At 38.5% G+C, this 25,463-nt stretch overlaps 1 protein-coding gene across 4 annotated transcripts in view; it reads left to right on the forward strand.

Moving 5' to 3' along the window:
* Gbe1 (1,4-alpha-glucan branching enzyme 1) overlaps positions 1–25,463 on the forward strand; it is a 265,447-nt gene that overhangs the window by 36,152 nt on the left and 203,832 nt on the right. For 2 of the 4 annotated variants that reach the window (XM_039088229.2, NM_001100502.1), the window contains 1 exon segment: positions 20,127–20,296. In XM_039088229.2, coding sequence (XP_038944157.1) covers positions 20,127–20,296 — 170 coding nt within the window. 4 annotated transcript variants of the gene reach the window in all.

The raw sequence follows: 25,463 nt of genomic DNA on the forward strand, positions 1-25,463 counted from the left end.
CTATCTATCTATCTATCTATCTATCTATCTATCTATCTATCTACCTTTGAGTAAACATTTGAAACAGTTTGGAGTATGTATAGGAAAATATATGTATTTATATGCCTGTTCCTGAGCACTGTCTCCAGAAACTGAGCTCGGTAGCATGTGTCTTGGCAAGCATCTCACATTCTATGATCTTGGCTAACATTCCAGTTGAGTCAAATGCAGAGAGGGCCATTGGAGGGTAATTTTAAATGGTGATCCTTGCACACGATGATTTACAGATACTTGTCTAGGGTTGGTGTCAGTCTTTGGCTTTTGATCATTTATACATGAGGACATACTCCCTTTCCCCCAGAACTCAGATTTGCTTTCTTTGAAGAAATTTAATTTTTGCTTTCAGTGTAAACTGTACGTTTTTTTATGTATTCAATGAAGTCATTAAATAAGTGTTTGCTCCCTGACTGTATTATGGCTCCATAAGGTTTTGGAACTCTTACAGGGACTAAAGGTACCAAACAAGGAAATTTTGCAATCATTTTTCCTCTGGAAAAGTTTTATGATTTATTTATTTATTATTCTGATAAGACTCATGGTTTTCTTTTTTTGGTTACAAGGATTTGAGGAAAGATGACTGTTGAAATAATATATTTGTAATATCCATTTTGACACCACAGAGCTGTGGGAAATAAGTGGGGAAGAGTATGTTAATGAATGTAATGTAATTGAAAGCATTTTCATCTTCCATGTTAAGAAAAAGAATAAGGAAATGGTGGGAAGCACACTTTAATGTGGTTTTAGATCTATTTCTTCTTGCAATGCCCTATATAACATATTCTAAGGGAATACATTTATATTTCCCGTCGAATAAATCTTTTGTTGCGTTCAGGCTTCTCTCAATTACAGCCATGCTCACTGAACCAGTGCAGCAGCCTAGGATGAAGTCTGGTGGAGAAAAATATCCAGCATCCTTTTCTCTGCAGTTGTTAAGCCGTCCAGTTCTTGATGGATACAATTATTACTCAAGGGTTGACTCTGGGAACAAGTTAAAAGGGAGGCCCAGTGTTCCGAAGGATTAGAAATACAAACAGCCCAGGAAGGGGAAGGAGGGAGCACACAACTACATCTCCAGCTTTGATGCTGAAGTGGATTTGTGAGGCGGAATGCCAAATGCTCTCCCTAGCAGGTGAGCAAGAGGTGAGCAGATAGATTGGCTGCTCTATGCATAATTACACAGCTGCCTCGGTCCTCTCTGGGAAAGTTTTACATAGAAACAATGTTACTCTTGAGGATGCAGAGCCTGCCTGTGTACTCTGGTGGTAACCAGCCTCGGAGGAGAATGAGCTCATCATGCTTCAGTGCCCCTGATCTCTTAGTATTTATTGTTTGTAAGGATGGTTTCCAGAATGTTGCTGAAGTCAGAAGAAGAAGCGGAAGTAGGCATTGAAGCAGACAATGATAAAATAGATCTGTCACGGGGATTTTTTATGTGCAACAGGCAGTGAAGTAATTTAAGATACACTTCACTATTTGTTTGTTCAAGGAAAACCTGGGAGGTGGATAAAACGGTCTGTTCCCTTGTCCTGTCGCTGTCGCAGCCTTGTTTATGTTCTTTTCCCGGATTTAAAGCTGAGACTATGCATGTCTTCGGGGAAGTGGAGTTCACATTTTGAGAGTCGCTCAGGAAATCCATAGGGCTTTACGTGTTATATCCTGGGGGGCATGATGATGCAAGAGAAAAGTTCAAGGGATATTTTATTCCCGGTGTCTCCTAATATTCAGGTGCCACATTCGATCTGAGTGTTAAGGAGATTATGCATATTCGACATTAGGAATATCTACACACCTAGGTGGTGTGTGCACATGAGCTTAGACTCAGGCCTTGGGAACAAAGCTTTCCTTTGGGTGAAAATAGATGGTCGAAAGGCTTGGGGGAAGTGAACACAGGCAGAATCAAGCAGGCTTGAGTTTTCACAGGCCTTATCTCTTTGCTTTGAACCATGCATGGTAGTGAATCATACTCTTAAACTATGACAGTTAGAACTTTGAAAATTACATTTTATGTGTATCTGTACGAGTTAAGGTCACAGTCTACCATGACCCTATAACTCCTCTGAGCTTGGCTCAAAATGGAAGACTCCCTTTACCAGCAGGGCTTCCCCTTCTTGACCTTGTCTGGGGATCCTGACATCCCCCTCGCCCCTACTCCCTATACCTGGGGAAGGTCAAGTAGTCCTTAGCAGACTTACAAGGTCAACTTCTTCTTTCCAGATAAGAACCTTCCCTGCATGTAGTGAATACCTGGCGTTCCTGGAATGCCTACCCTTAAGGCCTAGGCATGCTCAGAACATTTTAAACTCTAGCCAGTGCTTTTCATTTACTCTGAAAATCTCTTCCCACTCTCCAAAGTTCATACTTGGACCTCTTCCACCCGGAATAATGTGTATGCTTACAAGCCTATCCCAATAAACTAAGATCTTCTAAGAGAGCCGTTCCACTGAAGATGGTCATAGAAGGCCTCTCTGCCTGCCCCCGTCCTCCCTCCCCACTCCCAGCCAGACTGGGATCTTGCAGACACCACCAGTGACACATTCTATTTCATCCTTTCAGCCCGTGTGTGCTGGGTGTGCCACTCTGTCCCGACACCTGAGAGTGAGGGAGCCAACAATACAGAACCGCAGTTGGTCTTCACACCCATCCCATATGTGACTGTGTGTGTGCAGAATAAACTTTTAGACAACAGATAAGGGCATCGAACCTTCTGGAACTTGACTTACAGCGGGTTGGGAACTTTCTTATGGGTGCTAGGAACTGAACCAGGATCTTTTGCGAGAGTAGTAAGTGCTCTTAACCCCTGAGCCATCTCTTCACCCCACAGTCACTGTTTTTATTACAATTCTTTGAACAGCTTTTTGTTAAAGTAGTCAATAAAAAATGTGCTTAGTCTTTAAACTGTAAACTTGTTAAAATGAACATTAAAAATGATAGAAATATTTATGTAATTTATTTCATGCTCTTATTTTTGTATGCTTGTACTGGAAAACTAGGAAATAGAGATAAAAACAAAGAAAAAGCTTGCTAGGTTATAGTCTGTCATAAACTATTCAGATAACTCTGTTTCCGTAGTATGTATCTATAATCTAAATACACAACAGCCTTTGAATTTAATTCACCTCTCATGTTGCGGTATAGATGAACCTTGTATGTTACTAAATATAGTTCTAACACTTCCTGATATTTCATGTATGAATGTCACATACATATTCAATAAAATCATGTCTGTGCTATGCATGGACAGTGCTCCGTAACTAGAACTCATTATGCAGAAGTATTAATTCTAGCTGCTAAATTTTCCCATAAGAACTTTGAGAATTATTAAAAGTGATTTGAAATTGAGATGAATTAATCACTGTTACAAGTCACTATTATGAGAACTATTATTTTTAAAGATTCTTTAACATAAAGTTCAAGAGATTCTTTTAAAGTTCTGTTGCTGCCAATAATTTTTCTGAGGTTCTTGGTCAAATACATTCACTTTTGGATCCTCGACTTTCTCTATAATTTCAGAAAGGCAGAATTCATTCCCATATAGCAGTAAGAGAATTAAGTAAGCTAGTGCTCACGGAGCATTTAGCATCTTCTTGGATGCATAGGAAATGCTCAATAATGTAAACTCTCAGGGCAGTGACTCCGAATGAAGACAATGTCTCCCCTCTCAGGCATCTCTTGATCAAACTTGATGACAGAACCTTTTCTTGGTACTCACTACCTTAATGAACTGTGTACTAAAAAGCAGAAATATAAAATGGAAAACAAATAGGCAAACACAATCCTGTTGGCCTTAGTACACATATATCTGTGCTGCTTAGCTTTTGTCAGTTTGGGGGAAGGGTACTCTCAACTGCGGAACGACCTCCAATAAGTTGGTCCCTGGTGTGTCACTGCGTCACTGGGCATCTTTTTTTTTTTTTTTTTTGATTGTCAATGATTGTTGGCAGGCCCAGCACACTGTGTGCAGTGCCACCCCTGAGCACATGGTCTGTTGTAGCAGAAAGTAAGCTGAACATGTCATGGAGAACAAGGCAGTACCCGGCACTCCTCTGTGGTCTCTAGTTCCTGCTTCCAGCTTCCTGCTTGTGCTGTTGTCATGGCTTCCCGGACGATGACCTGTAACTTCTGAGATGACTGAGCCTTTTACTTCTCCGATTGGTTTTTGGTCACTGTGTTTACCTCTACCGCAGAGAACATTTCAGAAGATCAATAAGGAATTCATAATATTGAATGGTTGTACAGTTTTGGAAGATTGGACTTAGCGTTCTGTGAACCTAACCTTGGGAAAGTTGGCCTTGAGCTATGGGAAGGCTATAGGAATTCTAGCTTTGTCATTAATAGGGCATAGTACTAATTGTCAATATTACTATGAGGTCTGTCGGTATACTTTAGAAACACAATGGTGGAAAATTGTTGCCCACGAGTACAAGTATTCTTGATCTATTTATAATTCTAACTGATGTCGAAAAGACTACTGAATTACTAATCTTGGCTTTGCTAAGAAGTGAATGTGGTACTACCTAAATGGAATTTTTTTTTCTTTTTTTTTGGAGCTGGGGACCGAACCCAGGGCCTTGGGCTTGCTAGGCAAGCGCTCTACCACTGAGCTAAATTCCCAACCCCACCTGAATAGAATTTAACTTGGAGTTTTTGCCAAATCTGTTTCTAGCATGTGATCTCTGTTACAGTTGTTAATTTATTACAGGCACTTTTGGTAATCTGGTAAATCAAAATTTTAAATGTTATTCTCTATCCACGCTGTGTTATTCAACTGTATGAGAGTGTTTCCTGACAGCATTGGAGTGCCTATTCTTAATCCCAACTTGGGTATAACTTAAAAGCAGAGTATGTATTTTGCTACCCCAGTAGCTTTCAAGGCTACTGTGTTTGGACTGTATTATGTCATTAGTTGTACAGTAATATTTATGGAGATGTGCATTCAAGACATATGAATTGGCGATAGAATCTGCATTTTATAGATATATGTGTAGAGCTTGAAATTTTATCTCTTAAAAGAATTCTCTCTCTATATATATAAATATACATACACATACATATATATACACACATACATATATATATGGTGAGTAAATGAATAAGAACATTGTTTAATATCTATAGTTTTGCAGCAGACAGAATTTTGAAACCTTCATTGTCCATTGTAAAGGTAAAAAACAGTTTAATTTTTTTGGTAGGCCTTTAGTATTTCACTGTATGTTCTAAAAGATGTATTTTCCCATTGGATGTCAATGTATTTGTATCAAAATATACCTTCTTGGCCTTTTTGATGTGTATTATAAAGTAAGGTGTGTCCATGGTATTATCAAAGTGAAAATTGGTACACTGATACTATTTCTAATAAAAAAAAATTCCCAAAGTTCAAACCGACGGCTGACTGACTGTAGCTTAGTAAATTCTTGAGTGTGGTCAGGTAAGTGCCAATACACACTAACTTTCTGATAGCATGTGAACAAAGTTAGTGTTTGTTGGTTTTAGTCTTCTGAACAATAGGTTCAGACACTGTCTGAGTAGTGCTAAGTATAGCTATTAAAGTATTAGGTATCAACTATGAAAACAGTATTAAAGCAGTATGTCAAACGGTTACAAAAGTAGTGTCCCCCTTTTTCAGTGTTATTCGGACTTATTATGGTATCCCTTCCCAATATAGAGTTCTTGGGCAATTATAGGCATCAGCACTGTGGCAACCATACTTCGTGACTTTTTATTGACCTAGTTAATAGTGCATGCTCATGCTTTGTGTGAGATTCATGATGATTTTATTTTTGATCCCGTTTGTCTGTCGATCGATCTATCGATCTATCTATCTATCTATCTATCTATCTATCTATCTATCTATCTACCTATCTGTCATCTATCTATCTGTATCACCCTTGTAGCAGATTTTTTTCCTCATTCAATTTATTGAAACATTTAAGCATATTAAGTGAGTAATTTTTTACAGAAGGTTAAGTCAGTTAGAAAACCACAAACTGTACAACCTGATATTATAAGGCACAAATATTCTGGAGGCAAAATCCCATATTTATTTCAGTTTCACCAGCCTACTAACTACTTCAGGAGCTTGGCTAACACTGCTTACCTTCCTTAGTTTTCCCAGGATCTCTTCCCTATTCTGACTCATCCCGAAGCTTAATAAGTGGACATGGGTGGCTTCTGCCAACAGTGCTTAGACTAAAGTGAGGGCTCTGGAAAGTGCTGTTCACAAAACATTGTGGGATTTATTTCTTCCATTCCTAGAATATTCTTATGGTTTTACTTTCTCTGGATGCTTTACTTTCTCTTTTACATTCTCTCGATGCTTGATATGCTACATTTTATTTCAAGGGAAATAGTGTTTATAAAATTGTGTGTGTGTGTGTGTGTGTGTGTGTGTGTGTGTGCGCGCGCGCGCGCGCGCGCGCGCTGCATGCGCATGATATTCCAGCTGGTTTGAGATGCATATTTTCTTTACTTTCTTGGTTGGATCAATGTACTATACAACTAAGAATTAGAAAGCTTGGAGTATGGGTTAGATGCTGTTAGACCTGGATGTGGCATTTCAATTTTAAGAAAAAGAAACCACAAGCCTCCAATGCCTGTTTTCCTTAAGGTTATATGGCTGGTGTTAGGTCTAGGGAATATGCCGTTTGGCTCATTAAAATATCTCTGCTTTGTCTTTTATGGTGAGTATACAGTTTTTGACAGCATTTAAGTAAAGTTTCATTCCTATCAAAAGACAGAAAAGTATGCACGATTGTTTTTAATCTGTTCATTGGTCCGGCTAAATTCATCATAAGACCAAGATTTGAACAGGGTTATTATGGGAGCTGGGAATTGCCTCTCACCAAGTTGGATGGCCATGAACTCTCTGGGGCCCCGCAGATTGTGGTCTGCTAAGTAGAGGACCCAGGGCTTCAGTCTCTAGTGTATACAGATTGCCGTTCCTGTGGGATTTCCAAACAAGGAAACCTGAACACATGCGAGCACATTGCTATTTGAGCCAAGACTGTTGAAACATGAAGTCAATTCTTTGTAGAAATCAGTAGCCTAAGACTGTGTTAGCTCGTGTTTCAGATTACACAAGAGAAAATAAACTGAAAGGTCACTTGAACAGTTACAGCGCTGCCCTTTTCCGCAGTAATCAGCTGAGCATGTAGCAGAGACGTGAACAGGAGCGTGACTCGAAAGAGGGGCTGGGAAAGAGACTGGCAGCTTCTGCTTGTGACAATTCCTGGTGCTCCCTGGACTGACCAGATGGGCCATCTCCAAGGGTTTACCTTCAGTAATTCTGATTTATTGCAGTCAGAGAATCTTTTTTTTTCTAGGTAGGCAATCATGTTTTCACTTTGCCAGAAGACTCCAAGAATTTTAATATTGACCATTAATCATACCTTAGTAAACTGCAAGGACAATACATTATTAATTTGCTCAGGACCATGAGACAAGGCACAGTGATTAAAATTAATTTCTACCTACATTTTGTTAATTTATTATAATTAATTAATCTGTTTAGAAGTCAAAATATGTTTGCATTAATGGCTATATAGTAGGTGTTTCCCTGTGTTTCTTCAACCATGTATATAGCATTTACCCTCAATAAGTAGAATTATAACAATAAATATTTTATAGTGAAAAGAAGTGAGTTCTAGATGACTTTTTAAGCAATATCAAGTGGACCTTATTTAGTAATTATGAATTAAATATGAATATTTCACTAAAACGTGGAGATTTTAGACCTGAAAGGATTTCAGCAGTGGTTTCTGGCCTTCCCTTATGTATGGCTGTGTGCCAGGATTAGGAAAGAAAAGCAGTGATTATTTAGTTTCCAACACTATGAACAAGCAATGCTACCTGTTAAAGGACAACAGTTTTCAGTGGACTTCCTTTTTCTTCCTCCTAAAAATTTTACATTATTTTGGTATAAGCAAGGGACTATTTTTAAAAATAAGTTTGACTGTATGGTAATTATGAAAAATTATTATTTAGATAACATTTGTTTCACAATATCAGAAAGTAAGACTTTAACTCTTTGTTGGGGTCCTGTGCTTTTTATTTATTTTATTTGTGTGTGTGTGTGTGTGTGTGTGTGTGTGTGTGTGTGTGAGAGAGAGAGAGAGAGATGGGGGAGGGAGGGAGGAGGGGGGAGAGGAGGGAGGAGGAAGGATGAGAGGAGGAAGAGGAGAAAGAGGATGAGGAGGAGGAGAAAAAGGAGGAGGAGGAAGAGAGACACATAGAGACAGAGGGGGACAGAGACCAGGAGAGAACCCACGTGCCACAGTAGTGTGCATGAGTGCCACTATACAGAACATGAGGTTATCTGTTCTCTCCTGCCACCCTGTGGGACCTGGAATCAAATTTAGTTCAAGGTTGGCCTCTGAGTTTTGTCACTGCCTCTGAATAGGAGCTGTTAAAAGTTATATTTTGGAATATAACATTTGTTTTATAATTGAATTAATGTTTTGATTTTGGAAAGCTAAAATCATTATAATAGAATTGTTTAAGATTTTTGTGATTTGACATTTCCTGTTTCTTTTTTATTTTTTAAAAAAATATTTATATTGGTTTTCAATTCAGGATCTCTCTACATATCCTCCTGACTACTGGGATTAAAGGGATACACTACTACACCTGACTTTCTGCTTCTTTTAAAAATATCTTTCTATCTTAATTCCTTCCTTCCTTCCTTCCTTCCTTCCTTCGTTGCTTCGTTCCTTCCTTTCTTTTTTCTTTTTTTAGGAAGGAAATAGGAAATACTATAAAGGAATCTGCAGATAATCTTGTATAGTCAGTATATTTTATCTTATATCTTAATAAAGTATTGCTTTTTCTGTGTTAACCTCAGATGTAGCAATCTTCTTGAATACTTTTTATCATTCTAACAGTGCGTTCATTAGTTATTTTATGGAAAAGCTTATTTCGGTATATTACCATTGTATATTTAATACATAGGTTTTCGTATCACAGTTTCAAATTATTTATGCTGTGAAGATGAAGGCTTTTGTTTTAAATTTGGGCATATTCCTAGTCTGGATTCTAACTTTATTCCATCAACATTGCATATATATCATGGCACAGAATATGTACTCACTAAAATCTCCAAACTGAGTCCTTACTATGTTTCAATATTTTAGGTGCTTATAATAATTAGATTATGGAACAGATATTTTCCCTGTCTTTGTAAAATTTACATTCTGACCAGTTCTTTCCCTTTCTAAAAAATCTTTTAAAATATGTGCATGAATGCTATCTGTATGTATACATGTACCTGCTCCCGCCTGACACTGTGGCACATGTGTAGATCCGAGCATAACCTTTGGTATCTTTCTTCACCTTGCTTTTGTTTGAAACAGGATCTCTCTTTGTCCCTAAGTAGTCGAGGCTAGCAGTCCAGTGAGCTGACTGGGATCACTCTGCCATAGTTTGCCATGTCTGCCTAGGATCTGGTGCATTCCATAAACACACTATCTGACTAGCCTTTCTGTTTGTTATAGAGATGCAAACTCAGGCTCTTAATGGAGCACAGCAATCCTGTTAGCAGCTGAGCCATCCCTGCCTCTGTCTGCACTTTACCTAGGGAGAGCATTGCTTCCTCCTGTGCTGTTTTCACACACACATAGTCTTATCTCTTCTCAGCCACAGAAAATAGATGCTCAGCAAGTGTATTAGAAGCAGGTGACTACTTGCCTGTCACCTCTGCTGACATGGTTCCAATCTGCCATTTCCAGGTAAAAGTCAAGAGTGTATCTTATAGTGGAAGATTGGAAACATTCCTGAAATTGAAATAGAATGTTAAAAATTCATGCATTTCCCTCGACGAGAGACACTGAAAAACAAGGAATCCCGTTGAAAAATAAGGAACCATATTGGTATAGTCCTTATAAAGCTAATATGGACAGATAAAATATGGAGTTCTGTGAGCAATGATTTTGTTCATTATCAGAGGATGAACTAACAGGACTGTCTAGTCTTAGACTTGAAACTCTAAAGCTGTGAGCTAAATACATTTTCCCTTTACAGACATTTTGACTTAATTTAGTTAAAAGTAATTTTGACAATTGATACATGTAAGCAATATTTGATGATCATATTTATCCCCCACACCTCCAACTCTCTCTTATTCTCCTTTCCCTTCCTGTGTCTCCTATTATTCACAGCTATTGCCCTTCCTGTTTTCACTTTGATTGTTGTCTGTGCAGGTGTTGCACAGGCCTAACCCTTCTGTTGCTCATTTTTGCTTTGGAAGACACATGCAGAAGGCAGTGTTCTGTACTGCTCTTCTCTGCCATCTGACTTTAACAGTCTTTTCACTGCTCTCTGTGATGCTGCCTGCCTTTGTAGAGTATACTATAGATATCCCAATTATATGCAGTTATAAACAGCCACTTACAGATATCCGTTTATAGATCTTTTTTTCTAAAGTTTGCTGCCCCAGGTCTTTTGTTACAGTAACATGAAGCTGACTCATGCCAACATGCACTATAAAGTCAAAGTTTAAATTATTTTCAATGATTACTTTTGTATAACAGAATTCCAGTGCTTTCAACTTTTTTGTTTAATAAAGATTTCATTAATTTATAGACCCATAGTAGCAAACATCACCCTTCTAATTATTACTCTTAAACATTTCTCTGCTAATTGTGGTGGTGTATCCCTATGATTTCCAGCATTGTGGAAGGTGAAGTATTGGGGATTTATTTCTTGTTAAACATTTGCATTTGATTGAGGGACACAAAATACTCATTCTAAAGTCTTTTTTTTTCTTTTCGTCTTTTCAATTTTCTTTATTACTAGATCTCATTCTACAGTCTTATGCGGTTAAATATTGTTTGGCAAGGTCAACATGTAGATACTTCTGTGTATTGTGGATCTTTTCCCTATAAAAAGAAAATTTCTGCTAAACATCTATATTAACTATTTTTTTAATGTTGCTGTAAGAAGACATTATGACCAAGGCAAATATAGAAAACTTATTTTGTGCTTATCGTTTCCGAGGGTTGGAGAGCATGACAGCAGAACAGACAGAGCATGTCTGAGGCAGCCGGAGCGACAGGACACAGAGGGAGCCCTGGGAGCTTCCAGAGGCTTTAGAGGTCTCAGAGCCCGCTCCCAAGACACATCTCCATCAATGTCACATCTCCTAGTCCTTCCCAAACAGTTCTGCCAACTGAAGTTCATTCAAACACAGGAGTTTATGGAGGCCATTTTCATTCAAATCAACACAACACCTGAATCAATTTAATTGTTGACTCAATGCTTTTTGTCTTTTTTTTTTATTGGATATTTTTTATTTGCATTTTGAATGTTATCCTCTTTTCCAGTTTCACATCCATAAATCCCTATCCCATTCCCCTTCCCCCTTCTTGTATGAGGGTGTTCCCCCACTCATCTACCCAACCCTTCCTAACTTCCTGCCCTGACTTTCTCTGTCACTGAGGTGGGTGTAGGGGTGTCAAGTCTTGGCAGAAACAAGGGCTTTTTCTCCCATTGGTGCCCAAGAAAGCCATCCTCTGCTACATATGCAGCTGGACCCATGGGTCTGTCCATGTCTACTCTTGGATGGTGGTTTAGTCCCTGGGAGCTCTGGTTGGTTGGTATTGCTGTTCTTATGGGGTTGCAAACCCTTCAGCTCCTTCAATCCTTTCTCTAACTTCTCCAGTTGGGAACCCATTCTCAGTTCATTGGTTGGCTGTGAGCATCCTCCCTATATTTGTCATGCTCTGGGAGCGCCTCTGAGGAGATAGCTATATCAGGCTCCTATCAGTGTGCACTTCTGGCATCTGCAATATTGTCTGGGTCAGGTGGTTGTGTATGGGCTGGGTCCCCAGTTGGGGCAGTCTCAGGATAACCTTTCCCTCAGTCTCTGCTCCAAACTTTGTCTCCATATCTCCTCCTATGAATATTTTTGTTCCCCCTTCTAAGAAGAACTGAAGCATCTTTACTTTGGTCATCCTTCCTCTTGAGCTTCATGTGGTCTGTGGATTGTATCTTGGGTAATAAGAGCTTTTGGGCTAATATTCACTTATCAGTGAGTGCATACCATATGCGTGTTTTTGTGATTGGGTTGCCTCACTCAGGATGATATTTTCTAGTTCCTTCCATTTGCCTATGAATTTCATAAAGTCATTGTTTTTAATAGCTGAGTAGTACTCCATTGTGTAAATGTACCACATTTTCTGTATCCATTCCTTTGTTGAGGGACATCTGGGTTCTTTCTAGCTTCTGGTTATTAAAAATAAGGCTGTTATGAACATAGTGGAACATGTTTCTTTGTTGTTGATGTTCTTTGGAGCATCTTTTGGGTATATGCCCAGGAGAGAATAGCTGGGTCCTCAGGTAGTGGAATGTCCAATTTTCTGAGGAACCTTCAGACTGATTTCCAGAGTGGTTGTACCAGTTTGCAATCTCATCAACAATGGAGGAGTGCTCCTCTTTCTCCACATCCTTGCCAGCATCTGCTGTCACCTGAATTTTTTTATTTTAGCCATTCTGACTGGTGTGAGGTGGAATTTCAGGGTTGTTTTGATTTATATTTCCCTGATGACTAAAGATGGTGAACATTTTTAGGCGTTTCTCAGCCATTTGATATTCCTCAGTTGAGAATTCTTTGTTTAGCTCTGTCCACCATCTTTTAATAGGGTTATTTGATTCTCTGGAGTCTAACTTCTTGAATTTTTTTTATCTATTGGATATTAGACCTCTATGGAATGTAGGATTGGTAAAGATCTTTTTCCAATTTTTAGGATGCCATCTTTTCCTAAGGATGGTGTCCTTTGCCTTACAGAAAGAAGCTTTGCAATTTTATGAAGTCTCATTTGTTGATTCTTTTAATATATTTTTTTTATTTTTTTATTTTTTCGGAGCTGGGGACCGAACCCAGGGCCTTGTGCTTCCTAGGCAAGCGCTCTACCACTGAGCTAAATCCCCAACCCCCATTGATTCTTGATCTTAGAGCTTAAGCCATTGGTGTTCTGTTCACGAAATTTTCCCCAGTAGCCATGTATTTGAGGCTCTTCCCCACTTTCTCTTCTATTAGTTTGAATGTATCTGGTTTGATGTGGAGGTCCTTGATCCACTTGGACTTAAGTTTTGTACAGGGCAATAAGAATGGATGGATTTGCGTTCTTCTACATGCTGAAGTCCAGTTGAACCAGCACCATTTGCTGAAAATGCTATCTTTCTTCCATTGGATGGTTTTAGCTCCTTTGTCAAAGATCAAGTGACCATAGGTGTGTGGGTTCATTTCTGGGTGTTCAGTTCTATTTCACTGGTCTATCTGTCTGTCTCTATATCAATATGATACAGTTTTTTATTACTACTGCTCTGGGGAGGATGGTTATTCCCCCAGAAGTTCCTTTATTTTTGAGTATAGTTTTCGCTATCCTGATTGTTTTTGTTATTCCAAATGAATTTGCAAATTGTTCTTTCTAACTCTATGAAGAATTGAGTTGGAATTTTGATGGAGATTGCATGAATCTGTAGATTGCTTTTGGCAAGATTTTTACAATATTTATCCTTCTAGTCCATGAGCATGGGAGATCTTTCATTTTCTGAGATCTTCTTCAATTTCTTTCTTCAGAGGCTTGAAGTTCTTGTCATACAGATCTTTCACTTGCTTGGTTAGATTCACACCAAGGTATTTTATATTATTTGGGACTATTGTGAAGGGTTTCCTTTCCCTATTTTTTTCTTAGGCTGTTTATCCTTTGAGTAGAGGAAGGCTACTGATTTGTTTGAGTTAATTTTATATCCAGCCACTTTGCTGAAGTTGTTTATCAGGTTTAGGAGTTTTCTGGTGGAATTTTTGGGTTCACTTAAGTATAATATCCTGTAATCTGCAAATAGTGATGTTTTTACTTTTTTTCTCTCCAATTCGTATCCTTTTGAGTCCCTTTTGTTGTTTTGTTGTCTGATTGCTCATAGCGAGAGAGTGGACAACTTTGTCAAGTTCCTGATTTAGGGGATTGTTGAAGCAAGTTTCTCTCCATTTAGTTTGATGTTGGCTACTGGTTTACTGTATATTGCTTTTACTATGTTTAGGTATGGGTTTACTTGAATTCTTGATCTTTCCAAGCTCTTTTGCTTCAAAGAGCCTTTTCAGTCTTTTCCTGTTACCTGTTAAAAATTCTTCTCGAGCCACTACCTTTTTTTAAAAGATTTATTTAATTATTTAACGTATATGAGTACACAGTAGCTATCTCCATGCACACTGGAAAAGGGCATCTGATCCCATCATAGATAGTTGTGAGCCACCATGTGGTTGCTGGGAATTGAACTCAGGACCTCTGGAATAGCAGTCAGTGCTCTTAACTGCTGAGCCCTCTCTCCAGCCATTGAGCATTTGTGCTTGCTTCTTCCCTGGATAGATAATTAATTTCCTCTAGGAAGCAGAAAACAGAAATCAAATCTCATAATCTGAGCTGCTGAGAAAGGAACTTCCCCTAAGAGTTTCTTATTTCTGTGTTCATGCATAAGGACTTGATTGTTGAAGTAAAAATAAAAAAATTGATTGGTGGCTCCAGGTACCAGTGAGTTTCCACTCTGAGGGGGTCCACAGGAGCCAAGGGATCCAGCTGTTTCTCTGCCGGCTGCTTTCCCACATTCTCCGTTATGTGTCGTTACCAGGCCTGACACACATTTAGTTCAGAGGGCTTTTCTAGCGTGGTACCATGCCAGGCTAGCCTGAGGCATGCTATAGCCTAGTAAGGCTTCTAGAACTGAGACAGCTTGTCTCTCCACTACCAGAAACTGTTCATATCCCCTGTAGTCTGGTAAAATCAAAGCTCTAGAAACTTATAGTTTAACAATTAGATTTATATGTTAAATTCTCAGTCTACAATGCAACCACAGAATAAATTCACTGCCAATTAATAAAGATAGAAACCGCCCATCTAGACAAGAAAAAAATGACCTAGACCACCTGGATCGGAATCATCCTTCTCTGTCTCCATCTTCCTTTCCTTGCTCCTCGTCCCCTCTCCTTCTTAGACTTTTCCCTTGCCTATCATTCCTTCTCATCTAATGATAGACTTTGCCTTATCCTGGGCCCGCCTTGCTGCATAATGACATCATCCTACACTTGAGCATGTGTTCTACATTTTCACTTAGGTCTTGAACTCTTCTTTAAGATACAACTGTGCTATTCAGAACCTTGTCTGAAATTAGAGCATCAATATGAATATAGGATCTGATATAAGTCATTATCCTGGGGATCAAATTTTAGTCAATTCCCTTACCCCTCTCCACATTCCTATTTTCTTTTATTTCCTTAGAGTAGCCTCTCTATGGGTTTAATTCATTCAATCAATTTTGTCTTTAACTCAGATTTTACCCCAAACCTGTATATTACGGTCATACTGAGGAATACCGAGACCATGCTATATGGTCACGTGTGTTTATTTCTCTGGAATAGATTCTCAGAGACATTTGGAATTTGGGATCAACACATAAATATTCCCTAATTAACATGTACATTAAAGTTTAACCAGGTCTTACAAATGAAAGGAAACTGCTATCTATGATTCAAAGACTAGTGCCATTTCCACTTGGAGGAAAGGTGCAGCCAGGAAGCATTGAGTGTCTGCTGGCTGCTGTGGGAGGACCCCACTGTGTCTTTATTGATCCCCATGACCTATGAGGTTTCTCTGCATTGAACAGGGGCAGGGAGGGAAGAGAAGAGAACTTTAAGTGGCTTATTCAAGGTCACATACAGAGGCTAAAATAATGAACCTGGACTGATTCTTTCTAGAGATGAAGCTGCTGTTATCCTGTGTGTTACTTCTAATTGTAAGATGAATAGCATAGGAGTAATGCACAGGCTCTGTCTTCTTAAGGACAGATGATTTTAGTTTGAGATGTTATTGAAGATACCTCTTGGGACCAATCGAGTTACATCCTATCGGTTTTCTTTTCCTGATCTTGAATAATGTACATTTATGGGCCTCTATTTTTTCCTTTTTTTTTAAAGGTTAATTGATATAGGTTGCATCCAATAGTATTTACAGTAATTTTTCATGCCTGTTCAAAAGGCTCGGTCCTGTATTAACATCATAATATAGTTTTGGTTACCAAAATTTGACCTAGTTTTTAAGCATCCTATAAATTCATTGAAAAGATATTAAGGGAGCCGACTGTAGCTTGAGAGGGCACAGGCATGATGAGCTCTCTTTACCTCCAGGCACTTCCTTTTCTGAGCCATAGTGATTTCAAAGTGGAGTGTGCATTCCAGTATTAGAAGCTAAGGGGCTGACCTTGAGGGGAGGCAAACTATTTGGTGAAAGTAATAGAGTGCAATAATCCTGTTTCCATTTGAAACTTTACCAAATGGAGCACTGGAACAGTATCGTAGCAAATTTATAAGAATGATTAGAAAAAAATAACACCTTAAACCTAAGAATGTTTTTAATCATTCATATGTAGATTAACAATGAAATAATGATATGTATTTAACCTCTGGAAATATGTGTCTTTTAAAAAATACGTTAGTATTTTTATTTTTATTATGATAATTTATTTTTTTGACCTAAATCCTGATTGTTTTTTGCTTGTTGCTTCATATCGTTTGGTCTGTTTGTTGCCTGATAATTCCTTAATGGCATTTGCTTTAAATCATTTTCCTTATAAATGAATTTCATCTAAAAAGGGTCCCCAGGAAAAAGAAATGCACACGAAGAAGTACATACACTAGTATATGAGTCTTTTTTTTTTTTTTATTTTCAAAAGAAACTTTTCAGGTTTAAAGAGGTTTTGTCTTTATTTTTTTGTTTGTTTTGATTTTTCTTGTATCCTGTCAGTTCTGCAACCTGATTCCTTTGCCTGGATCATCATGTTAAGTATTTTGAAGTGGTTGCTACCATTTAAATTCACAGGAAACTGAGATTTTCTTTTTGGTCTTGAGTAAAGTGCCTGAAATAGAGATCCAGGCTCGCAGTGGGTCCAGGGCTGCTCTCCTCAGTGAGCTCTGTCTTCTTGTCGCTGCTACCCCTGTAAGGCAAACCTCAGTAGCATGTTTGTGTCATCTTGTGTTTTGTAAGTGTGTTCAGCGCCTCATCCATAGGCACCAAACCCTCAGAGCTTTACTAAGGGGGCCAGTGTGTGTCTCTGGGGAAGGACTGTGGCGAATTAGAGTCTGGCATTCTCTGCACATCAGCCCTTGTTTGACCGTGTTCTTTCTTCCTAGAGAAGAATTGTAATTTTTTTTGTCCCAAATCCTGATTTCTTTTGTGAGTTGTTTTGTGTTGTTTAGTCATTCTATTATTTGATTATTACTTAATGGGATTTGGTCTGAATTAGAGCAATTCTTGCCATTTACTGTGTGAATATTTTTGTAAGTTTATTTAACTAGTTTTCCGTTGTAGACATCGTTTCCCATAGTTTGGTGATAAAACAGCGCCATGATTATATGTCTAGGTGTTCTTACTTTTTGTGGAAAATATCTAAAGAATACATTTCTAAAATGGAAGTTACTTGAATAAAGCAGTTTTGAAATTTAATTAAAGGATATGAGATTATTCTAACAAAGAACATTGAGAATCCCCATACTCACCCCAGGTATATCCTGTCCATACTGGCTGGTCTTGCAGTAGGGAATGGAACAGAAGGTTAAGATTTGGACCTAATTGGTTTTATTTATTTATTTTCATTTCTCTGTAGTTAATGTTTATAATTTTGATCATATTAGAAATGACTGTTGTCAAAGATGACATTTTAATGGCAGGCTTACAGGTTGCAAACGGGTTATTAGATATGCAATTTTTTTCTTGCTAATTTGCAATGCTGTCTTATCACTTATTAGTGTGATCTCAGCCCATTACTATGTCAGAAAGCCAGGTTACTTCCAAAGCCTCATTTCACACAGTTTCAGTTCCATAAATCTAGGTTTATAAACATAGTTTTATATACCTAGTGAAATTCCTGTGAATGTTATATAAGAATGTTCAGCTCATTTAATATTATAAACCATTAGCAGCATGGGCAACTGATTTTTTTAAAAAAGTATGACTCACATTTTATAAATGAAAATGAGAGCGTTGTAAGGGAGGCTGAGGAAAGGAACTGCCAAGGACTAGCCTTGACTGAGAGAGGGCCCTGAGGAAGGCGTGTTTGGGAGTGGTCAAAGAACCACTAGGGGTCTACAAGCTCACAGTTCTGTGCTCTGCTTTACTAGGCTCTTGGACAGCTATGCAGATAGCTCAACTCTTGCAGAGCACAGCCCAGCCTTTTATTTATATATCCATTCAATCATTGCCCCAGGTTACCTTTCGATTATTCCTGGAACCAGACACTTATCTGTCCCCATTTCATTCCTTAGTCTTTATTTATATTTGAATTCTGTTATTGTCATATAGTGCCTTAGTTCACAAATTGGGGTCAGTTTTAAATTCACTCACTGTTTCTTATGAAATGTATACAGATTCTGTCTGGTAAACTCTGCTCATCTTTTGTTTGTTTGTTTTGTTATCTTCTCAGATTTTGTATATTCCCTGTGTGTATTTCCATGTAGTCTCACAATATCTTTCTGGGAATTACTATCTCTCTAGGCCCCATATTTACAGGAGATACTGGAGAGAAAGTCATGCTGCAGTTCTGACACCTGTGCTTTTTGCATGGAAGATCCGTGTGCTGGCTAGGTTTATGTCAGCTTGACACAAGCTAGAGTCATCAAGGAGGAAGAAGCCATAGTTAGTGACTGATGTGGGAGGACTCAGCCCATTGTGGGTGAGGTCTCCTGGGGCTGGTGGTCTTGGTTTCTATGTGAAGCTGAGCAAACTCTTCCATTGGCTTCTGCATCAGCAACTGTATCCAGGTTTCTGCCCTGTTAGAGTTCCTGCTTGATTTCCCTCAGTGATGAACAGTGATTTGGAACTCAAATAAACCCTTCCCTCCCCATGTTGCTTTTGGTCATGTGTTTCACGTCTACATTTGTAACCCCAACTGAAGGACCCTAGTTCTTACTGAAGTGTAAGTGCTATTACAAAGCTTGGCCTGGCAGAAAGTTGGTAGGTTTGGGGTTCCTTTGAAGGACCCTAGGTGCTTTTGCCAGCCTCACATCCACTGCCTCAGGTCAAGATTAGGCCAAGTACCAGCTTCCAGCCCCTGTTCAAGGCTAGGCCAAGTTCCATTCTCCACTCACAGTTCTCTGGAGGAGCAGGGACATTCTTGAAAAACCGCAGAATGTCTTGATAGGCACCTGATGCTCTGGTCCCAGATAGAGTTTCAGTGCATATCATATGCTTGCTAGCCAACAGAGTCAAAAGTTAATATGCAGAGCTAATAAGTTTAAACTGTAACCTTGCTGATATAACTTGTACCCCTAAAAAGTATAAAAACTTTGTTATAGCCATTTAGGGTTGCCTTCTAGTCACTCGCCATGGATGGCTGATTGAGGGTCGACCCCTATGTGCTGGAAAAATAAACTTCTTGCATTTGCGTTGAACTCTGTTCTTGCGTCTCACTTGGGGGGCCTCACAGTAGTTAAGACTCACTTCGAGTCTTACAAACGTAAGACAGTTTACTTTGTGCATTGTTCCTTTATTTTTCTGGTTCCTTTTGTCAAGTTTGCATCAGATGTAAAGATGAATTAGTGAAAGGAAGTAGAGGTGTTGTTGTTGTTGTTGTATTTATGTTTGAATGCATCAGGAGTGATTCTGGGATCCTGAGGATCTAGAGGAGCGTCAGGAGCAGCCAAATGCTTGCTGTGCCTATCTCAGTTTGGGAATCGTCAGTTTCACTTTATGCCTACTGGCTTTTGTGATTGGACATGGTATTGTTCTTTCAATGGTCAGATGATTTAAAGATAGACAAACTACAGCCCACAGATCAAATTCAACCCGCCCCCACCCCCACCATAGTTTTAAAGACACAGTTATCGGAAACAAGCAAGCTTTTCATTAACATATTATTTGTGACCTCCTTCATACTTCAGAGACACAGTTGAGTAGCTGTGAAAAAGAGACTAGATGTCTGCCAAAGTTTCTGCCCTATAACAGCTCTGCTGAAAAGTAATTTTATTTTTTTGCTGATTTGACTATGTTACTTTCTTTTCATTGGAAGACAAAATTTCTAACTTCTTCTCTTTCTTTTGTGCTCTTTCAAAGGTATAAGAAGTTTAACCAGGTTTTGCATGACATTGGAGAGAATGAAGGTGGTATTGATAAGTTCTCCAGAGGCTATGAGTCATTTGGCATCCACAGATGTTCCGATGGTGGCATATACTGTAAAGAATGGGCCCCAGGAGCAGAAGGAGTTTTTCTTACTGGAGAATTCAGTAAGTATTTTAAAAGCATTGAGGGTATTAATATTTTATTTTTCTGTCATGAAGACTTAATTTGCATGTTTAATTATATTAATATTAATGATTCAAATAGTTATCTGACTTTCCAGCTAATGTCATAGTATTCACTAAATATTTTACTTCATTTGGTCTAATTGCTTCTGCTATGCAATACATGTATTCATGAATCTTTACTTTCTAGAATACAGTACACAAAAATAACAGGGTGTGAGAAAAATAGTGTTAGAAAGAGGACTGTAAATTTACTCAACATTGCTGCAGTGTCCTGACAAAAAAGACATAATATTGCTAAAAATATTGGCATAGGTAATCTCAAGAGCTTTTGCAGTTAGTAGCTGATATCACATTTCTTGGATTTTTTTTTTAGTCTTTTATTGCTTCTGAGTCTTCAGTAAAAGTAGACAGTCTACTACATAGGGACCTCGATCATTTAGATGCTGTTTTTCTTCATCATCTTCATCTTTCTTTTCTTTTGTCATCCCTGCATTAGTCAGAGTTAACACTACAAGCAAAGCACAATATCAAGAAATAAGACTTCTTAGCTTGTAGTCTAATAGTTGGAAGGAGAACCAAAAAGGAAGAAAAGCCTCCCAAAACAAAAATGTACCAAGTAAAGCCACCCCCAGCCCCCAAGAAAAAATCCCTTGTAAGAGAGCCTGCCATGCTTTATTCTTGGAGAATAAGCAAATACTAATACACAAGAAGGGAGAAAGCTATGTTTTGAAAATGAAATAAATGGATCAAACAGACATTGTCAAAAAGTCTTTGATATCAGCAAAAGGAACATGAAAATGATTATAATCTTTAGTACCATAGAGGAGTATAATGCTTCAGATTTGATATTGTCAGGCAAGAATGTTTTGCATGGTGTATTAATCTATTCCAGACATTCTGGAAATGCCAAATGGATAGGGAGAGAAAATAGACTATTATCAGGGGAAAAGGGCACAAGGGTACTATCTGAAAATGATAAAAGTATTTTAAACCACAGTTACTATGCTGGTGTATTAGTTCCTTTTTGTTGCTGCGTTAAAGGCCATCATCAAAAATGACTTTCAGCACAAAGAGTTTATTTGGTGGTTTATGGTGGTTTGAATAGGTTTGCCCCTCATAGACTCATGTGATTACTTGAACCACTATTAGGAGGTGTGGCCCTGTTGGAGTAGGTGTGGCCTTGTTGGAGGAAGTGTGTCTCTATTGTGGGAAGGGGAGCTTGGCTTTGAGGTCTCCTATGCCTAAGCTCTTCCAGTGTGGAATCCTGCTGCCTGAGGAATACAGTCTCCTCCTGGCTGCCTTTGAATGAAGATGTAGAATTCTCAGTTCCCTCTCTAAAATCATGTCTGCCTGGATCCTGCCATGCATCTCACCAGGATGATGATGGAGTGAACCTCTGAACATGTAAGCCAGCTCCAATAAACTGTTTGCCTTTATAATAGCTGCCTTGGCCATGGTGTCTCTTCCCAGCAATGGCACTCTAACTAAGACACAATTCCAGGTGGAGAGTCCATATTTATAGGGGAGGGGTTGCAGCAGATGTCTAGAGTAGGAACATGAGAGATTACACCTTCAATCACAGGCAGAGAGCAGAGCAGAGCAAGAGCGAGGATGAGAGGGAGGGAGAGAATAAATTAGAAGAGGGGTGAGGCTATGAACCTCTAAAACCTGTCCCTGGGAATGTACTCCCTCCATCCTTCAAGTCTGATAATTCCTCAGACAGCACTGCTAACTGGGTTCCAGGTGTTCAAATATGTGAGCCTATGGGACATTTCTCATTCAAACCACCATCGGTGATTATGTGACTGTATGTATTAATCAAACTGTATAGAACTATAAACAGAAAGTAGTTTTTTTTTTTTCTCTGCATGTAAGTTATAGCTTAAAGAAATGTACAAAGCCAAGTGTGGTCATCCAGGCTATCTGGATCTAGGGATGCTTGAAAATCCGACTGGAGTGGCGAAGGAGTAAGCAAAGGTAGAGACGAGATTCATGCACAGAGAAGCTGGGGTCAGGTGGGTTATACGTGCTCTCGTGGAGTGGTGTCAACTGCTGCTGCCACTTGGGCAGTCATTATGTTTGTTCGGTACAATGCAAGGTCAGGCTGCTGTCCTCCAGGAGGAGGAAGCTGCAGTTGCTAGGTTTCATGCACGTTGGTCTGTCGTTGGCCAGCACCTCTTCTTGCCTTTGTTGCCAACATTTACACTCAGACCAGAGGGAGTCTTTGCCAGTTGCTCTGAGCCTTACTCATATGCCCTGTCCAGTTTCACATGTATCTGAGACATTCATTCTTGACATGACTGGCTCATTTGAAAGAATACAGTCACTCAAGACTTCACTAGTTCAAGACTCTACTCATTCCCTACAGCATGCCTTTAAGTCCAGCATTTAGGAGATAGAGGTTGAAGTTCTTTATGAGTTCGAGGCCAATCTGGACTACATAGAGGGCCCCAGATCAGGGATATATAGTGAGACCTTGTCTTGAAAATCAAAAGAATAAAAAAAGTCTTTATCAGACGTCTGAGGTTTCATCAAAAGCAGTACTGTCTAGGAGAAATAAAATTCATTACCCTTGTATAATTCAAGATTTTTCATAATAGTATAAAGTACAAGAACACTTTAATGAGTTTTTATAATATTTTGTATAGCGAATGTACTAAGGTGTTATCAAATTAATATATATTAGTTTTAAAACTCATTAAATGAGATATTTTTATCCTCATTTTGTACTGTTTTTGAAACCTGATGATGGCAAATTTGATCTCAGATGCTGACATTTCATGAGGAATACTTAGCACGTGTTTTGATTTAACAAAATTGCCTGTTAACAATAGATTCAAAAACCTGGAATTTTTTTTCCACTTAGTTAAAATTTTCTCAGTAAATGACTTGAATAACAGCTTTAAATATTAAATTTAATAAAACAATAAAATGAATGGAAATGAAATTAGTGTAAAATTCAGTGTCTCAGTAGTATTAATTAACCTCATTTCTTATTCTCAATAGCCATATTTGGTACTGGATCTCCTATTAACATTTACTTTTTTTTTTTTTTTTTTTAATTCCGAGCTGAGAATTGAGCTTTGGCTCTCATCCATGCTAGGCTCAAAGCTATGCTTCCTCTTCTGCTCCACCTACCCTGCACTCAATTTTATCTAAGTAGAAAGCTATTTCCATTCTTTACATTGTGAGTATTCATTGAGAGGATTCAAGTTTAGAGCCACCCCCCCACGTATTATTTTGCATGTGTGTTGGAATGTGTGTGCGTGCTTGTGAAGGCTAGAAAGTTTGTTGTAGGAGTCGAATCTTTTCTACCACTTGGGTCCTGGGACTGCTACCACTTAGGTCCAAAGGATTGGTGGCAAGCTTTCTTACCTACTGTACCTTTTTACTGGCCCTCAGGTTAAATTTTATATATCATTCCTACTTCCAAATGTGATGTAAGAATTTCAACTAAAATGATACTAGTATTTTATTCTCTGTTGTATTTACAAATAGAATAGTTTATTATAAATATCAAAATATAAGTAAGAAACTGTACATTTTGAAATTATAGTTATTACAAATGTTGATTTATTAAAGCTACCAGTGGTGTTTGAATAATTAGATTTAAAATTTGTAAGTACTGTTTTTAAGTTAAGTACACACAACTGTTAAAAGCACAACGATTCAAAGGTTTTTTTGTAAAATGAAATTAAAACTATGTGACACATATTTCAAAAAATGCTTTTCTTTTTGTTAGTGTGTGTATGTGGTGTGTGTGTATATGTGCGTGCGTGCGTGCGTGTGTGTGTGTGTGTGTGTGTGTGTGTGTGTGTGTGTGTTTCTCAGAGGACAAGTTGAAGGAGTCTGTTCTTTCCTTCCACTCTGTGAGTTCCAGGGATCTAACTCAGCTTGTCAGGCTGGGTGACAGGAACCTTTACTTAGCCACATTGCTCTGTAGTCATCTGTATTTTAATGTGAAGAAGTCCTGTGTTAACTTTTTCCTTTTGTGTTGAATTGAGTTTTAAAATCCCACCTTTTATGAAATTATACTATCTAATTTTAATGCTTTTCATATCCTGGAGATAGCATTCACCCAAACGATTTTTGATCAACCAAAATTTGCTTAATAGTTAAGGTAGCTAGGACCATTACATCTAATAAGTAACCTCATTTTTTAAATTGCAGTAGGATATCAATACGAATTTTAATTTGTGATTAAAAGCAGTCAAGACTAAACACTACTTTAGAGATATTTAAAACTCAAACCAATTATTTTTTAGTAAGTGGGGGAGGATAATGTTTTTTCTCTGCACTCCATTACACGGTCTCAGGTCTTCCTTTGTGTGAGGTCGTAATTGCCTTTGTCACTAAAGAGCTGGGCGTGGCAGTGTACACCTGTGGTTCTAGATGGAAAGTCTTGAGTCTCTGGATCATTTCCTGAGATACTGTCTCCAACCATAACAACAGCACCAACAATAACAGGCAACGGTAACACCTTGATGTAGTTCAGTGGGAGCTGCCTTGGCTCCTTTGGTGTCTCTGGATGAAGTCTCCTGCACTGAATGAGACTACAGTCATCTGGGATCTGTTTTTTCCTTCTACCTTAGGATCTGGGGAATCAAATTTAGGTACTCAGACTTGTATAACATTCAGCTTTACCTGGGAGCCATCCTGCTGGCCCGCCACCTGTGTTCTAAAAACTTCTTGACAAAAGAACTTCCCAGTTTACAAAGTACATTTGTTTTCTTTATTTGAGGGAAAGTAAGACAATTTTTCTTTTCATTTTCTGCCACTCATTTTTAACGGGCACCCTTGTAGGCTGCTAGCGGGTGTGGTAACAACCCCAAAATGGTCCCCGCAATGCTGTTTAGCATGGGAGCATTGCCTTGCCAAGGATATTGAAGTCACTTTCAGTTTGGAAAGGTTTTTGTTTGGATTTCATGTTGTCTTCCTAATTTTATGCACCGTCTAAAATCGATTCCAACGTCTCCAGAAGGATAGTTGATGCAGCATCACAGTTTCAGAGGCACTGACCGGAAATGCAGTGATTATGTAGATTGGTTTATAAGTATTTTATAATCGAACACTGCAACCCTGACACCACATGCTTTTGTATTAGCTTCCTTCCCCTAATCTAAGACAGTGACAGTTAGCTCTCACT

The sequence above is a fragment of the Rattus norvegicus genome, chromosome 11, assembly GCF_036323735.1.
Source record: "Rattus norvegicus strain BN/NHsdMcwi chromosome 11, GRCr8, whole genome shotgun sequence".
In the NCBI taxonomy this organism is placed as follows: Eukaryota; Metazoa; Chordata; class Mammalia; order Rodentia; family Muridae; genus Rattus; species Rattus norvegicus.